Source organism: Pseudoliparis swirei, chromosome 11, assembly GCF_029220125.1.
Source record: "Pseudoliparis swirei isolate HS2019 ecotype Mariana Trench chromosome 11, NWPU_hadal_v1, whole genome shotgun sequence".
NCBI classification, from domain to species: Eukaryota; Metazoa; Chordata; class Actinopteri; order Perciformes; family Liparidae; genus Pseudoliparis; species Pseudoliparis swirei.
In genome coordinates, this window is record NC_079398.1 from 3,525,198 (window position 1) to 3,543,795 (window position 18,598).

General features: G+C 44.7%; 1 protein-coding gene across 7 annotated transcripts in view; it reads left to right on the forward strand.

Moving 5' to 3' along the window:
- Positions 1 to 18,598, forward strand: part of ttll5 (tubulin tyrosine ligase-like family, member 5) — a 55,843-nt gene that overhangs the window by 18,375 nt on the left and 18,870 nt on the right. For 6 of the 7 annotated variants that reach the window (XM_056426111.1, XM_056426116.1, XM_056426113.1 and 3 more), the window contains 13 exons: positions 1,776 to 1,870; positions 3,739 to 3,846; positions 3,981 to 4,072; positions 4,594 to 4,656; positions 5,652 to 5,800; positions 6,074 to 6,299; positions 7,346 to 7,463; positions 7,879 to 8,025; positions 8,117 to 8,208; positions 8,334 to 8,482; positions 8,746 to 9,249; positions 9,334 to 9,521; positions 11,468 to 11,607. In XM_056426111.1, the coding sequence (XP_056282086.1) occupies positions 1,776 to 1,870; positions 3,739 to 3,846; positions 3,981 to 4,072; positions 4,594 to 4,656; positions 5,652 to 5,800; positions 6,074 to 6,299; positions 7,346 to 7,463; positions 7,879 to 8,025; positions 8,117 to 8,208; positions 8,334 to 8,482; positions 8,746 to 9,249; positions 9,334 to 9,521; positions 11,468 to 11,607 (2,071 nt within the window). The remainder of the gene's footprint in view (positions 1 to 1,775; positions 1,871 to 3,738; positions 3,847 to 3,980; positions 4,073 to 4,593; positions 4,657 to 5,651; positions 5,801 to 6,073; positions 6,300 to 7,345; positions 7,464 to 7,878; positions 8,026 to 8,116; positions 8,209 to 8,333; positions 8,483 to 8,745; positions 9,250 to 9,333; positions 9,522 to 11,467; positions 11,608 to 18,598) is intronic. The other variant, XM_056426112.1, reaches the window with a different exon arrangement.

Sequence of the window (18,598 nt, forward strand, 5' to 3'; positions counted from 1 at the left end):
TTAATTTTTCAACTTGACCTAATCCTTATTATTTATCCTTATTACCATTCACAGGATATACGGAGCCCAGTGATTAGCAGGCATCCATCTAAACTGGCACTGAACCATTAAGTCTGTCTCTGGTCTCCTAATGAAATTAAAGGAACGGCTATGTGTGTGTGTGTGTGTGTGTGTGTGTGTGTGTGTGTGTGTGTGTGTGTGTGTGTGTGTGTGTGTGTGTGTGTGTGTGTGTGTGTGTGTGTGTGTGTGTGTGTGTGTGTCGATGCTGTGGCTTGAAACCCTCCCCTCCTACTTATTAAATGAAAGAGTAGAATCATAAATTCCCAGTTATCTTTGGACTGAGACGCTACTGCGGGTGCAGGGAAAATAAGCAGTGGCATGTAAAACATAGCACATCTATTATTTACCATACAAACTAAGGGGCCGTTGGCTGATAACACTTGGGCCGCATCCCAGACACGTAAATAATGACAACATACCATTAGCATTCATTTTCCGCCTGTGCGAAGCTGTCAGCTCCGCGTCGCCCATGTTTGTAATAATTGCCGTGTTTAGGAAAGAGAACGGCAGACGCCTGTTTCTCACCTGACGGCTCGGGTGAGGGAGTACAAAGAGCCTCGAGTTACAAGCTGTCAAGTGTGACTGCACGATGCAACAGAAACATATTTCTTTAACATTTCATTTTGACCCCAAGATAGCCTTGAGGGAGTTTGGGTATAAATAAACAGAAGATTTAAATCTTATTGACTGGGTGGGAACATCTTTGTGGTAAACATGTTCCCCCACCACTAACATGTTAATGTGTGGAGCGAGTCGAGCGACAGCATAAACGCCCCAAAGTAGAGTGCCACAATTAGAAAAGACGTCTACTTTCTTTCAATAAAAGGTTGAAGGAATAGTTTGACATTCTGGGAAATATGTGTGTTTTCTCTCTGGCGTAGGGTGAGCTGTCAGGATCAATACGACCCTCACATCTGTCCATAGCAATGCTCAAGCCAGCAGTCGGTGAGCGTAGCATAACATAAAGGCAGAAAACAAGGGGGAACAGCTAGAAATACCCCTAGCAGCACCTCTTAAGCTTGCAAATATCTTTTTTATATGGTTACAAATTCAAGTTTTATGAGGGGCACTAGCTGTAACTTCCTACAGCCTTCGGTGGTTGCCCGGCAACTGCTCTGAGACGAGAAATAGTCTGACGGGTAACTTCCCATAAAACATTGAATTGTTGTTCTTACACTTTGTTCGTACGGATCAAACAAGAGAGTACGTGTTAATTAGTGCACTTAATGGTGTCTGCGAGGCGGATTGTGTTCCCTTTGGATGGAGCCAGGCGTGTTTCCTCCTGTTTCCAGTCTTTATGCTAAGCTAAGCTAACCAGCTGCTCGCTGCAGCTTTAAATTCAACAGGCAGATGTGAGAGTGATATCAACCCCGTCATCTAACTCTGGGGAAGAAAGTAAACAAACGTATTTCCAAAAATGTCAAACTATCCGGTGAGGTCAGCGGTTCACATCAGGGGGCTTGGGTGTGCCAGTATATCAAAACACGTCTCACTTTTTCTTTTCGAGCAAATATGTCTTTGACTAAGAATTATATTGTTAAAGATATACTTGATTTACATGTCATGTATTGCCTTTGTGTCCCTCGCTGTACTTTGGTCTTCTTGCACTAACATTGGAGATCTGATGCAATGTGTGAAGGTCATGGGAACGAGGAGCATGCTTAAGATCTGATGTCATTGATTCAGCTCTTTATGGCTCCAATGTGTCCCCGCAGGCTTTGTGTGTCAGGACCCCCTATCGAGACAACCACGCTCTGACCGAGTCACCCTGGACCACAGCCTCAAGCACCCAGCAGCCCAAAGAACACAGGTACCGGACACACACACACACACACACACACACACACACACACACACACACACATACAGCAAAGAGCGGAGCGTTGCACTCGTTCACCCTTCCTTGTGAAACATTCCCCTTCTTGTCTTCCTCTCTCTGTTGCTTCCAGTACATTCCTGCCACTGTCACTGAGCTCTTCTTCTACCCTCATGGAAAGTTGTGTAATTCAAAACAACTGCTAATGTAATTACACTGTTTGAGTGACATCAGTTTGTAAGAGCCGCTCTCTGGCTTGTTGTTTTATCATTTCTAATCAAGTGACTAATGCTCTCTCGAGGCCTTGTTGCCTCATGATGCCACAGCAGTTAATGCTCTTGGCTCCCTCCCCTCGACTACTGCACCCTGATTTGGCGCAGCGTCTGCTGGAGGGAGATTACCCCATCAGACAGATTTCTGCTCCACCTTATATTGTGTAAAGAGCCTGTTGAGACCGACGGTAACAACGTGTTGCGTGTCGATGGAGCACGCAGGCCGTCTGCGTGCGGCTTCTTTAACGCTCAGCAGTAATGACGACGCTCACCCACAACCTAACGTCGACACCAATTGCCTCTTAGAAACCTCTTTCTGCACCGACAGCCACGACACTCAGCAGAACGGTGAGTTTTCTTCAGGCTCAGACATATTAATCTTCTTTTGTCTCGTTCCTTTGCAATTTCCTGATGCCCGTAACTTTACTGGTAAGAAATCGCTTACTGCTTTCTCCTTATTTGATTACGTGGCTTTACCATTTTTCATCGTGACGGACACAGACAGATCGATTCCTAATGATATTTTTAATAGAATCCTCATGACATTAGCAAAGTGGTCTTAGTAAAGTGCATTAAGGGCTTCAATTAACTACTTTAACCCCAAACTCAGAGACTTTGACGGACAGAGTTACTCCGACGTTGGTAAAACAAGCCCATCAGTAAACCACAGAGGCCGTTGTAGAACTCTAGGGCCCTTCAGAGAACCGCTCCTCTCCCTTCACTCTGATTAGCTTCAACAGATGACTCTCTCCTTTTGGAGGATTGGGCCTTGTCACTTTTTGGCTGCCTTAGTATCGCCCCAGCTGCGTCAGACAAATTGAATATGATCCCCCTGCTATTTAGATGACAAACTCAGTATGTGCTCTGTGGGGTTGTGCCCCTCTGCCTGGCCCACGTTTCAATCTGGATGCCAAAGTTGTCAATCACGGCCTGGTGGTGCAGGCAGCCAGGGAGGCCAGTGCACAACCAAAATGCTTCATTTATGTGACACAGAGAAGAGAAGAGAGGCGATTTTTTTTCCACAAGTTTGCTAAATTTTACATTTACAAAATGAGAATTGTGTTTCAGATTAGTAGTTCTTCAGTAACAACTAGAACGGGTACTCGGTAGAGTGCATACCTTCGCATACCACAATATTGGGCATTGAATTATGAAAATGTTGGCATTAGTTGCATGTCAATTGGATACAAATTGACCGCGCTATGGTAAAAAGAAGAGTTTGACCTTTTCATGACCTTGATCTTTGACCCGATCGATCCCAAAATCTAATCAAATGGTCCCCGGATAATAACCAATCATCCCACCAAATTTCATGCGATTCGGTTTAATACTTTTTTAGTTATGCGTGTAACACGCATACAAATAAATAAATAAATACACGGCGATCAAAACATAACCTTCCGCATTTTCAATGCGACGGTAATGATGTCTTTACCAAAAATGTTCAATTAAATGCAACTATTACAACCTTTAAGCATACTTGAATTGCTAAAAAGATGGGATCAATTATTATATCGTTCGGTATTTATGTTGTGAAGAGATATACCAGTAGGCATTCGTTGATTCGGCCTCCCCTCTTCTCCCTTGTAGCGCCAGAGGTCAGCACCCGCTACTAACTCGGACACAGAGGGGTCGAAAGACAAGCTCCGATCTAACCAGGGCCAAGGAGAAAGCACTTTGAGCTTGACCGCTGACGAGGTGAGGCCTTTGAAAAGGTGCTGTGTGACATGAAGTGAGGGATTTTGTTAAATAAACACATTACGGCAACCTGAAAGTACAGTCACTTGTCATGACTGTTCGTACACATCTGTTGTTTCATTTCACGAACACAGATCAAAGTGCTGAGGAGGATAAAGGAAGAGTACGAGAGACGGGGAGGCTTCATTAGGATCTTCCCCACCGCAGAAACCTGGGAGCTGTATGGGTGAGCTGAGCCAAGGGGGAACACTTGTAATCCCCCCCGCGGGTTGTTTGTCTATAAGGTTACTCATTATTAATACTGTCTTCAAATAAGTGGGGCACTTAGATTAAATGAATGCATTTAGGGCCTAAAGCCAGACCACACGACTCCTCTTGGCTGAACCTCCAGACTAAGGTGCTTGTTTTTAGCTCTGTTTATTATGTGGCTTATATCAGACAGCAACTTTATGTTGAGATGGCATTGGAGCCACTATTAGAGAGGATATGTGTTTTTGTGCTTGTAATTAATATTCCGTTATGAGGACTTGTCGCGTGAATAGATCCATGGCTCTTCTAGCAGCACAGACTATCTGGTATTTTAAGAGCATATTATTGAGTGTTCTGGGTGAATATTGGTGCATTTCCAGAGCAGGTATATCACAGAAGACTACATCTTAACATATTTTCCGCAATAATCAGACCGAGGCTCATCGGGGCTTGTGCCTTTATGATTATTGTAATGTGCTTATTATCTTCTTCTCTCAGTGGATATCTGGAGTCCAAGACATCGTTGAACTTCATGTTGGCAAACAGACTTTTCCATGAAAGGTAAGCATTTCCATTGTGGTTGGGATTGGGGATTAAATCTCTCCGTTTCACGTGGAAACAGTTGGATTCTGAAGTGTCGTTTGTTTGGTCTCGGTTGGATAGGTGAGAGGAACAGCTGAGCAGACACTGTCAACCTTTCCAGCGCGCCCAGTGTCTATGTAGCTCTGCGGCGGTGATTCTGGGGCAGGAGGGGATAGACAATCATAGAGGAACTGTCTTTTTTTTAATTTAATTTTATTTATTTATATTTTATTAGTGTTCAGAATCTCACATACACATCTTGAAATTTTTCAGATTCTTTGTATAAAGAGAAGTAAAAAACAAAAAAATAAACACATATGCAAATAAAGAAACAAAAACAATACCATAGTAACTAAACTATAAATAAATAAAGCAGGGAGAAATCATTTTCTATAGAGTAAAGAAATACAGTCAGGCCATTTATCTGTGACATAGTTGCACCACTTTTGCCAGTGCTTAAGAAATGTTTCCGTTCTTTGGTTAACATGAGCTGTAATCTTGGAACTGTGTCTTTTTATTCAACCACATGTTGTTATTGTAATACAGCATGCATTTATGTGATTTTAATCAGTTTTCAAGTTTTTACCGCAGCTTTGACTATTGATTAATTTAACCCATCTAGGATTAAGGAGGAATCAGTTCGGTCCTCAGATTAAGGAGACGTTTGTTGTAGTTTCTGTTATTATTTCTTATTTATCTTTTCTCCTCTGGACCAGTAGTTTCTATCATCTGGACCAGTAGTTTCTATCATCTGGACCAGAAGTTTCTATTATCTGGACCAGAAGTTTCTATCATCTGGACCAGTAGTTTCTATCATCTGGACCAGCTACTCACCCACATTCATCTTTCCCAGAACTGACTTCAGTTAAAATTGAAATGTACAACCGTTGCTCTGATTGGTAACGATTGACGAGACACATATACATCGTTATCGTTGTTGTTTTTGTGACAACATGTCTCGCTCTTTCTCTCAGGAATGTGAACGGGAATGTGCAGCCGCAGGTGGACGCCAGCCACGGACGTCACGATGTCCAGTACGAGAGAAAGCTGCCGCCTCTGGAGGCACGGAAGAGGAGACAGCGCCACCCGACTCATCGCTCTGCCGCAGGGAAGAAGAAATCCGGTAGGCTTGATGTGTTCTGCCGTCACTTGAGGAAACAGCTTCATTTCTACGAACCAGAGTGTAGCTAAGTGGGAGAACACTACAAGCTAATGCCTTTTACTTTCCAATAAACAAGTCCCCAGTGTGTAAATTTGGCCAAATATGACTCTGTATGAGTTCATTTCATTGCAGCAACAATGGAACCCCTATTTTGAGGTTTTGTGTGTATTTTCTTCAAAATGTCAGTGATGCAACTGGCATGTGTCTTTCCTTCGCAAATGCTGCACAACTCAGGGAAGGAACCCAAGGCCTCCCCGATGGAGAGCAGCAGTCAGGAGGGAGAGGACTGCGCTCAGGAGGAAAGGGAGGAGGCCAAACAAGCTCTCGAGTCAGTCTCACACAAGGCTTTGGTCACAGAGCAAAGAAAACAAGTGGCTCTGTCCGGCTCAGAGGCCGCCCCGCACAATGCCAGGCCCAGAGTCCACCTGCTCAACATCCTTCAGCAGGGCTGGGACCTCAGGTCAGTCTGTATGCTGGGCCGCTGCGCCCTCCTTTCTCCTGCACCGTGTTCTCTCCCGTGTAATAAGGGGAACATACGAAATGCACGAAGGCACCTCCCACTCTCTGCGTACCCCGGTCGCCATACGACCTACAGTGTGTTTTCGCTATAATCGTCATCACAGGTAGATCCATTGTCTGATTTGCTTACTTATTGCTGGACTCAACACATGCCGTTTCATTGTTTATTTTACGTGTCGGAGAGTCTAATAGTCTACACACAGCTTACACATTTGTCTAGAAAATACATCATTCTACTATTTCATTTGTGTGTTGTTATGGTGTCTTCTGAGCTACTCTAACTAAAAGGTGCTTTTAATATCCTAACCTGTCCTGTGATAGCTCCAGCTTGACTGTGTACTGAGTGAGAGGTGAAGGGAGTTGTGGTAAGATGATATCAACACACATAATGCTTTCCAAATTGGCTGAGTACAAAAAAAACATCTTCCCTTTTAATATATTCTTTTATCTCGATAATGATACCATATACACACCAAGTGCAACAAAGACTGCGGTCTGACGGTGATTTTAAAAGTGTGCCTGAAATTATAATTTGAGGGAGGATTACAAAAACAAGTCTGAGTTTGTAGGAATTCCTCCGGGCTTGCCAGGACTGTGCATGGAGCAACGCAATTATAGTACAGCATATCATTGTTTGCGTTTGACAGCCTTTTCCAAAACATTATTTTTCTGACAGGACTCCTTCCAGGTTCACGCAGGTCACAGAGACGGTTTATCATTTTGATACCGTGCGAGACAAGATTACATTGTGTTTCAACAAAGTCTGGCTGAAAGTGATACATACCTGTTGTTGCTTTCCCTTTCTCTCTTCTGGAGAAGATGTCAGCTCATGAATATATTAGCACTGCTTGTTCTTTCTGTTGTAACAAAGAGGTCCAAGCAGAGGATCCAGTTGATGATGTTTACGAGCGAACTGCTGCTCGCTCTCTCCTTTTCCATTGCCGTACCTCTGCAGTCCTTGATGATTTCCCTCTTGCTGCTCTCCAGTAAAGTGCAGGCCCGCATGGCGTTTTCCTCATACCTGCAGCGAGTCCAGCAAAGACTGCTGGTAGAAAGCCGGGCGAACACCATCCCAGCCTGGCCAGACAAGGACAGCGACCAAATGGTATAATGATAACCATTTTGAATTCCCTTTTCTGCCTGGGGGCATTGCCTCCCTTGTGTGTATAAACGTGCCAGATGTTCCCTTATTATTGTTCAGTTACTCATATGTACCCTGGAAATGTGTACGAGACATTTGCGGCCACACTGAAGGAAAACGTGGTCTCTGTAGAAGTTAGCCTGATTGGAAAGTCTGCATTGTTCGGGCATACATCATCATCATCATCATCGGTGACCTCAAACCTTCGGGGAAATCAATGTGAATTGAAGTCGACCTCTAGTAGATTGCTTCCTACGGTTCAATGCTTTGAAAAGCTTTGGGCCGTGACAGGCGAACACACAGGTAGCTTGAATAAGTGCAGCAGGATGAATCGGTGCTTCAGGGAAGTGATCATGTGAATGTTTTTTTTGCTGCCTAGGAGCTGGTGGTTCGCTTCCTCAAGAGAGCAGCCAGTAACCTTCAACAAGACATAAAGGTGGTCTTGCCCAGTCGACAGCTTCCACTCCAAGACCGCAGACGCATCCTGTCCCACCAGCTCGGAGAGTTTATCCACTCTTACAACAAGGTGCCTGTTCCCAGACTCCACAGATGTAATCTGGGAAATATTATGCATATTGCGTATATACCTGCTGTCTTATTCTCTCCTGTCTTCTCAGGAAACTGAACATGTGGTGAAAAAAAACGAGAAGAGCATGGAGGAGCATTGCGTTAACCCCAGTGTGTTTCAGGAGTACATCGCTGCAGCAAGGTGAGCGAGTTGGCAAGCCCCCTGCCCATTGTTCAGGACTTGGCTCTTGCCTGTTAAGGTTATATATGCTGCTGACTGAAGAGGGATCTCTATTTATGTTCTCTCTCTTTTTTTTTGGTCGACAGTGAAAACGATCTGGAGGAAGTTCTGACATTCTACACGCAGAAAAATAAATCGGCCGCCGTTTTCCTCGGAACAAAACTCAGGAGTGTTAAGAGAGACGGTCGCGAGCTGAACGCCTTAAGAGATTACGGCAACTGTGAGAACTCCAAAAGTGAGTTCCTCGCGCATGTTTTTTCGCCCCATATTTGTGTTACTGAAGCTCTGGTTTATGTTCAATATTGCATCATTCCAGCACAGTAAACAGGAATAGTTTAGATTTGTAAACTCCTGAAAAAGTGATAGGAAAAAGATTGAGTCACCTGGGGTGAAGAAAAGGTCAGCTTGAAACGATGAGGACTCATGGGGGGGGGGGGGGGGGGGGGGAATGGCTAACTGATGATACGAGAGCTCCGGCTTCCTTCCTCTTCTGAACAGCTCTCCCTGTGGCCAAAGAGGATTCCAGTGCTTCCGAGTCCTCGCTCTCCAGAGGTAAAGTCAGCTGTGACCCAGACATCGAGAGCCAGCCCTCTGTCCACAGAACCGGTCAAACCCAGCCTGAGGTCCAGGCCTCCAGCTTTCCTGTGACTTTAGACTGCACCCATACCCAGCGCTGCTCCACAGCCCCGACGTCCCTGCCCCTCCACTGTCCGCCCCCGCCGCCGCCTCTTCAGCCCCCGTCCTATGCACAGTCCTTGGCTAAATCTCAATTTTGCCATCCCGAGACTCTCTCTGACCCTCCTGCATACACCCCGGCGCTCGTGGTCACACGGCCCCAGAGCGCCGCGTGGACAGCGGTTCCCACCGGCTCTCGCACAATCTGTAGTGGAACGGCCGCCCGGGCGCTTAGGAGGATTCAGTCCTTCACCTCAACGACGTCCAGCTCTGGAGCCGCGCACATCGATAACCAGAAGCTCTCTCGACCTACCTCTGCGGGCCAAGGTAAAGTCGGTACTTTACAATGCTGTTGTTCATCGCGCTCGCTCCCGTTTTATCACACGAGCCTTCTGTCATCCTGTATATCAGCGATCAGGAGGAGCAGTTCCAGTAAGCTGAAGTCCAACTCAACGGGGACTTTAAAGGAGTTAAATTCGCTGTCGGCCCAAGCCCAGTCCAACCAGCAAGCCTTCATCTCAGCCCTGCAGAAACTGGCTGACAAGCAGGTTGCTCGCCACTATGCCAGCTCCAGTCACATCAACCTGCTGACACAACACGTGAGTTCACCAGGTTTTTTTTTACCTCTGTGGCCCACTGTGCCAGCAGCTATTCCCACCGGGAGCAGGACGGTTCATTGTGCTGGAATAAGAAGCCATGTTGAGTTATTACGCAACTGTAAACTGATCTGTGTAGTGTTTCATGCGAGGGGGAGGAACCTGGGGCCGCTGCAGCCGTCTCTCACTGTGAGGTCTCTGATATTTCTCTTTGTTGATGCGTAAACCTGGCTCTGACCCCATGCCGACTGGCGGCAGAGCTGCTCATTGGTTCAGCAGCCCTGTTGGAGCCGGAGGGTCTGCTGCCTCGTACCGCGCACCTTCCTTCCTCCAGTCCTCTGCAGTCTGTGGGCTGGGGTTGGTGCGGGGGGGGGGATCTGGAACTGGGGTTTGAAGCTGGCTGGCCTAAACAGTGGTGATCCGCATCAAGCCTCAGCTCTGTGTGAGGTCTCATTATCAGATGCACCATGGGTGGAGTGATTTCTGTTGATACTTAACAAGCAGACACTTTTTTGTGGTAATTGATGCTTATAAATAGAGGAATGTAGCAAATTGGCACTGAGCAGAGGAGAGGCAGCTCCATTGGCTCCATCACCACCTTCTCCTATATACCCCAAAGGTTTGTCATTCGGCGTGGGGCGCCCCTCAACCTCTTCTTCTCCCTCATCCTCTTCTCCCTCCTCTGTCTTACTGGATTTTTTCTGAATTTTTTCTTTGTGATGCACCAGACCACACAGACGGCAGATTTTATGGCTTCCTCTTGACTCTACATTATCTAAACGGTGTGTTTCTTATGCACGGTTAATCCTGGGCATGGCAGCAGTGTATTTCGTGGAGGGAAATAGTCCAGTCGTTTTCACTCGAAGGCTCCAAAGTGCTCAGTGTTTTTTCATGGCTCAGATTTGAAGTCGTTAAATCACTCGCTGAACTAAATGGAGAACGTTGTAAACACGAACAACACCCTGTTGCCCTAGTTGACCTCTGAGGTTTAAGTAATTACCCTCAAGCTCGTCAGAATGTATACAAAACAGAAACAGAAATTGAGCAACGTCAGACCTTCCATAAAGTGAAGATACTCCTGTGCTGAGATGCGTGAATATGTATCCTTACGGTATGTGCATATGTCCGTATGTCCACTGTGTCTCAGTTCGACAAGTTGGTGCACATGACCTTCGACAATGGGGCATTCTGGGAAGTATATCCACTGAACAATGGTAACTGCCGTATGTGGTAAATGTCTATTCATTATGGGAGATATATACACATGTTAATGGTTCATCATGATATATGACAACATGTGTGTTTTAATTTCCTCAGTTTAGATCGCACAGCTTGTAAGAATACGTCCAGTCGACCTTAATAAGTAACTTAGAGTTGAGGCTGTTGTAACACCATGCTGACACATTTTGTCACGCCATACAAGGCCTGGCAGCATTACAATTTTCCCATTGGACTATTTAGTGCACAGGAGGAAATAAAGTAAATAAAAGGCCCCGGCACTCTAATTTATTCTCCCATTAGCTTTTACTGAACACAATTCCCAGGGTAGTACGGAGCAGCACAGAGGGGCAGTTGCTTCGGTAGTCGTAAACAGATTTTGGCTGGCGAGTCATGATAGAGCTGATTCTGTCAAAGATGGAGAGGGGGGGGCACCTGGATTTAGCGCTGAGCGGAGACTAGCTCGGCCATGTGCTGTGTGAACATTTCACATAGCCCCCAGAGGCGAGAGAATAAAGCGGTCGATGCAGGCAGGAACACAGTCCGAGTGCGTATTCATCAGGCATTCCTATTTGCTTTAGATATTGGGATTAGCGAGGTGTTGGTTGAAGCGGCTCGACTTCACATTGATTTGGTCAGTGAATACGTACATAGTGTTAATACAGTGTGTGTGTGTGAAATGAAAAATAGTGTAAATGGTTTTTTATTTGAATGATCTTCTCTGTCCACAGTTGACCAACCTGAACCTGGCCAACAGGATGCGGAGCGGAGAGAGCGGCACACCGACCCCCGAAGGGCGGCCGGCCGCTGCCACGACCCAAGGGCCGGTGAAGGCGGTTCACTCCGGAACAGATCGATGGAGCGGCACTATGTGAGTCCAAAGACACGTGGCACGTGCAGAGACTATTTCAGGGTTTTGTAAAAAAAATATAAAGAAAGTAATACAGAACTGTGTGTGAGAAGGGCATTTCAACAATACCTTTTCTGCAGTACAACTCGGGATGCACCAATTTGATTGGATACAGATTCTTCCTCAACACGTACAACTCAGTGTTTCTACCATCAGTTACTTTCACTCGTTCATGGTCGGCTGCTCACTCAGTTATTAGTGCTACAGCAATACCTGGCCTCATGTTATCCTGATCAAAATGACTCCTTTGCGCTTTGCACAGCGTAGGACACGTTTTTGTCACAGGAGATACGGCAACTTTGGAAATCAGACACCAAACGGGGACCATTTATTTTTTTAGTTTTACATACACTAACCGTTCAAAAGTTTGGGGTCACTTAGAAATGTCTTTATTTTTCAAAGAAAAGCACTGTTTTTTCAATAAAGATAACAATAAAAAATACACACTATACATTGTTAATGTGGTAAATGACTATTCTAGGTGGAAGCGTCTGGTTTCTAATGAAATATCTCCATAGGTGTATAGAGGCCCATTTCCATCAACTATCACTCCAGTGTTCTAATGGTACATTGTGTTTGCTAATCGCCTTAGAAGACTAATATCTGATTAGAAAACCCTTGTGCAATTATGTTAGCACAGCTGAAAACAGTTATGCTGGTGATATAAGCTATACAACTGGCCTTCCTTTGAGCTTGAAGTTTGAAGAACAAAATTAATACTTCAAATATTAATCATTATTTCTAACCTTGTCAATGTCTTGACTATATTTTCTATTCAATTTTCAATTCATTTGATAAATAAAAGTGAGTTTTCATGGAAGACAGGAAATTGTCTGGATGACCCCAAACTTTTGAACGGTAGTGTACATTCAATGGAATAACATTCAAAGAAAAAAGTGATTTCAGTTGGATTTTATTTAGTGGAAATTGCGACAGTACCTTCTCTATTACTCTAGTTTTTCATTTCGCACAAATCAAATCTCTGCTCCCTTCGAGGTGCTCCATTGCTCCTCATGGTCAAATGTCATCATCGTGTCCAAGTGCACTTCTTATTGGCCTCCCCTGAGGCAGCAGAGAAGGAATCGTGTGTTACAGTCTCAATGGAGTGCACTGCCAAGAACAACAGCGTCTCCCTCCTCTGAGAGATGCTGTGCTGATATACACAAACACAGAAATGTTAGTTTGTAAAAACTGCCATCAACTGTTTTCGAGGATATGTCATGAGGCCGAAAGAGTTAGAATACTGTCGTTGAGATGCTTTTTTTTATTCTTGAGATTGAGGTGTTTGAAAGACAAACAAGCTGTGCACTTATCAAGTATCAATCCCTCTGGACAAATCAATGCCCTCCGGTTATTCTGTGTAATCAACTTTACACAAGTCTTTACTGTGGACACTTAGATTGTGGTAGCCTATTTGGGCACACTCAATATAACCTAAATGCTTTTTTAATGGTCTCTGACCAATTTTTAGATTGAAGATTGTTAGTCTTTGGGAAAGGATTGCGCAGCGCCAACACTCCTCTGGGCAGGTTAGTTCAATACGTGCCTGGAAATGGGCATTTTATTCTCTTTTTATGAGCGCTTTGTGGAGCAAAGTAACACTGGGATTGGCCGCTGAGTGTCGGGAGTGTGTGAAGCAAGCTTTAAACGTTGCGTTGGTGGGGTGGAGGCAGCGTTGAGGCCGCAATGTCAACACCAACATCGCCCGTCTGCTCCGAGCTCTCGCCTCTGCAACAACTGACCCCCCCGTCCCTCACCCCGCATCTCACCCCTCTCCCATCGCCCTGAGGAAGGAAGGAAACAGAAGGACATCATATGATCACGCAGCCATGCTGTATGGTACCAGGTCAGGATAGTAAAGCGGCTATTTGAATGTGTACTTCATTGAGGGCTAAGCGTATAGGGTTATTATTTTGGTCTTGATGTGTGAGTGACAATGTCTCAGACAGCTTGGCTCTGACCGTGGACTGTTTTTCCAGTCCTGCCCTTCCTTATGTATCGAGCTGTAAGGGAATTCCAAGAATGTCTGCTGGCCGGTTCCCTTTTTTATAATGTTTTTATTTCCGCAAACCAAGAGATTTAATTGAATTTAAGATTTTTCGGATAGCTTCACGCAGCTTTTGATACTGAGGAGAGAGAAGTCACCTTCTGATCTCTCTTAAACTCTCGTGCTTTGAGTGGATCATACATTCCTCCATCATTCCCTTTAAATATCTTGGCTTTTCCTATACTGTGTTGGCACTTAATTCATCACAAAATACATATAGATTCAACTTTTCAGGTTAATAGTTCATAGAGGGTAGAAATATACAGTAGCTTTTGTTCCAAATCTCCAGAAAATACCCAGCTGCCTCTATCTTCCCATTTGTCACTGGCTTGCAATACAAAAGCTCTCTTGTCTCCCAGTACTCCCAGCCCTAGGTTTGGTGTCCACCTCTTATTGCAGTGGAATGGCTTTAATAAGATATTAGGATAAATTGCCTTGTTTTCACCTCGGAGCTGTTTCTTATAACACCGAATTTCCTGTGTCTCCTCCCCCCCCCTACTTTCGGGCCGATGGTTTGTGCCAAACATCCTGAAACTGTTAAGCACACTGGCTCTTTAAGCAACCACAGGGGTGAAGTATGATGGGTTTCAAAGAGGAACAGGTCTCTTTGAAGTGCCGCTGCCAGGATCTACCAGGTATGCCTCATCAGCACGATGAGAGCCGCTGCCTCGCTGCAGCGCGCTGACAGCCGGAGGGCTCGGAGCCACACTGCAGGGCTTCATGCATCCTCAGTGAGCCGGGGGATCGTTTCCGGTGTGAGACCTCCTGAAACGTTTATGATGATTTCCATTCGACGTACTCGTGGAGTGATGTGAGCGGTATAAAACACTCAGACAGTCAGACATTCTGACTACAGTCAAGAAGACAACCTCACAAATAACAAGCAGTTTGCTGTGTTTTTGTTGCTTCTACACATTTTACATGCCGACAGGTTTCTCACTTTTGGCGGATTCGTCTTAGTTACCTTCGCATTGAAAATGCGGAAGGTTATTTTTTGATCGCCGTGTATTTATTTATTTATTTGTATGCGTGTTACTCCCATAACACAACAAGTCTTAAACTGAATCGCATGAAATTTGGTGGGATGATTGGTTATTATCCGGGGACCATTTGATTAGATTTTGGGATCGATCGGGTCAAAGGTCAAGGTCATGAAAAGGTCAAACTCTTCTTGAATCGCATGACATTTGGTGGGATGATTGGTTATTATCCGGGGACCATCTGATTCGATTTTGGGATCAATCGGGTCATAGGTCAAGGTCATGAAAAGGTCGAATTCTTCTTTTTACCATAGCACGGTCAATTTTTATCCAATTGGCATGCAACTAATTCAATGCCCAATCTTGTGATATGCGAAGGTATGCGCTCTACCGAGAGCCCGTTCTAGTTTTGAGTGATTTAGTTCGCTGAGTTTCAGTTTGAGTTTGGGATGTATTAAGTCAGTAGCAGGTCATGGTTGGTCCTCTCCACTTGTATTAGTCATGTGATATAATGTGTCTTGAGCTGCATTAGCGACCTGCCCACAAAAATGTCTCCTTATTTTCTTCTCACTTCACGTAGAAATGACCGCAAACCTCCAGCACATCTCAGACTGAGAAATACCACAACCCTGCTCACGCTGGGTGTCTTTTTGTTCTGTTCAATACTTTGTTAGATTGATGTTTGACTCGGTCTAATTTTGTAAGAACAAACCATTCCAAAGGATTTTATGACGGGTCATTTGCTGAATCAACAACCCAACTAATCAGAAAAGCTCTGGTCAAAATGTAAAACATCTTTGATGGAGGTTAGTTTGATGTCTCTCTTTCTTGAATTGAAAAGAAGAGAAGTTTTTATTGGAAATGATTGGAGCCACATGTGGTAATAGGAGGAAGAACCGTTAAGGTAAGAGAGTGACATTCCAGTAAATGGATGGATTGAGGCAGCAGATTTACACACCTCTACATACACATACTATGCTGTGTTCTTGAGTTAATACATTTTATTACCTTCGCATTGAAAATGCGGAAGGTTATGTTTTGATCGCCGTGTATTTATTTATTTATTTGTATGCGTGTTACTCGCATAACTAAAAAAGTATTAAACCGAATCGCATAAAATTTGGTGGGATGATTGGTTATTAACCGGGGACCATTTGATTAGATTTTGGGATCGATGGGGTCAAAGGGCAAGGTCAAGGTCATGAAAAGGTCAACATTTTCTTTTTACCATTCTTTTTCAATTTGTATCCAATTGGCATGCAACTAATGCCAAAATGTTCATAATTCAATGCCCAATCTTGTGATATGCGAAGGTATGCGCTCTACCGAGTGCCCGTTCTAGTTTAAATATAGAACGTCAATGTCATCTTTATCAAACGTGTCATTTTTGGACTCAAACCTACAGTATCTCTTCCTTTCAGATCCCGAGCTCCTTTGAGAGGAAAACCTTGAACTGGTCAGTTTACATCCATCCGTGTCCCAGATGTCAGGATACTCTAGGTTTTAATAAACCTGTATTCTGGAACCGACCGCTGGTAGTTTCAGGATCTTATATTTCTCCCCACTGCTTTGACCCATGTTCTCAACATGCACACCAAATGCCCAGATACAAGTCATTTTTTTAAAATTTATTTTCAGGACAGTTCAGGTCAGTGTCATGTTGTTGCAATAAAACGAAGCAAACGATCAACTGAGTAACGGCTGGAAATACCCTCACACTCCTGAGGCAGCTGACGTTTACACTGACCAGGCACGGCTTTGAGATACTGTGGCATGATGTCATCTCAGTCCGTCCATTTTCCCACATTCACACATCGCTAGATTGACGCTCGCACTGCTGTGTTCTACAGGAAGTCACATCAGCGTATTAAAAGACGGCGAGCGCAGCGGGAAGTAAACCGACACCGACGAGCAGTAGTCCAGCGGGGAGGGAGGTCCCAGGTGGTCGGAGCCCCGTACACATGTGCTGCGGTCGTGACCGTGTTTACATGCATTCGAATAACTGGCTTAGTCGGACTTAAATCGAATTATCCGTTTCATGTAAACACCTTTGTTCGACTATGTGCGGTCCGACTACGATCCGATTAACACCCCTGGATAACTCGATCCGATCCGGTTGATAATTCGACTATCGCGGCATGTAACGGTGAATTTGGATTAGGAACTGGACTTTGCGTCTTTGCGCATGCTTGAGATCCCGCCGCCCTCCTCCCCCCCATGTCGTGACCCGGAAGTCGAAAGAGACGATAATGTCACTATTAACATCATGCAAATAGTAGAGGGATGTAGCTTCGCCTTGAAATGTTGATGTTGTTGTTGTTGGTTGTTGTTGGTAGTGGTGAAGAGGTCAAGCGGAAATGGCTGTATCACCACGAGTTGTAATGAAAACAGCGCCACCTATCGTATCGGATATGACATGCTTTCAAAGGCCAATGATTCGAATTACTCACTGCCATGTATATTGGGATAACAGCAGATCCCCCAAAAGATAGCAGAGTCCGACTAAAGCAAGATTCGAATGATACCATCATGTAAACGCACTGAGTGAAGAGAAACTCGGCTGTAAAACTGCTCTTCCCCCCCCGCCGGTCCCCGCATCGCTGGGTTTGAATTCATGATGATTCTGATGCATGTTTCCTGAAGTGTTGCGTTGACAATCCCCGTCTAAAAAGACTTCTCCTCGGGGCCCTTCTGCAACATCGTAGCCATGGAGAGCCGACGCTCTTGACCGGAGAAACAGCCATACGCTATTAAACTGGTAGCGCTGAAGGTCCCCGTGGTCCCGTGTGCAAAACTGCAGCCAAGCTGAAGGAAACGACTGTAAACAAAGGACCGCTTTTTTGTTTTGTCTCCTGGCGTTGTCGAATCTCTGGCCTTGCGAGGTTCACAGACGAGCCTTTGTTTCCAGAAGCAACACATATATTTTTTTTAATTGCCCCATGGTCACACCAGTTGTTTTTGCAATATATATATATACATACGTGCCATTATGTTCACATGAGTTTAAGATGCCTCGTGTCACACAGGGCAGGAATATGTTTTCACTTGAGCGACACGAGATTATTATCCCACAGTGTGTATCGTTCAAGATTAAATAAATTCTAATTTTATATTGGCTCGAAATATACAGCAGCTATTGTGACTTAAGGTCGACAGCATTTCCTTTCACTCGAGACCCATGGACAAATGTTATTGCACGTAATGGGAGGAATTTACAAGAATTTCTTTTGTGATTGCGACCCCCAGGAATCACATTTCTTCAGCTGTACTTGTACCGCTCTCTGTTTTCTCTTTGGATTTTTTTGCGTCGCAGCTCCCGATCGTACTCTTGATCCCATTTCTTGCCCGTGCGTACCAGACTCAACGTCGACTCCATTTAAGCATGTCTGAAGGGGAGGATCGCCTCATTGCTTTAACGGGGGCCAAAATAGAACAAAAAGGCTGAAACGGGCTTCGTTTTAATGACAGATAATCCAGTTACAAACTCGTGCAACTCGTCAAAAAAAGTTTGCTTTCCAGGTTGCGGCTTTGTGATGTGAATGGAACGTGAAGCTCGGCGAGCACTGAGGCAAAGAGGAAAGGTTTTTAGTTCAGCTTGTTTGCCACAGGCTTGCCCTCGACTTTGACTCTGATCTGCACACTTTGACTTGAGGCTTCTGCGGCCCGGCAGCGACGGACTGGGACTCCGTCAGCTGTTTGGTCTTTTTTTGCTTTTTGCCGTTGTTGTTGCAACATGTGGAGAGAAATGTGTTAGTTAATTACCTTCGCATTGAAAATGCGGAAGGTAATGTTTTGATCGCCGTGTATTTATTTACTTATTTGTATGCGTGTTACTCACATAACTCAAAAAGTATTAAACCGAATCGCATGAAATTTGGTGGGATGATTGGTTATTATCCGGGGACCATTTGATTAGATTTTGGGA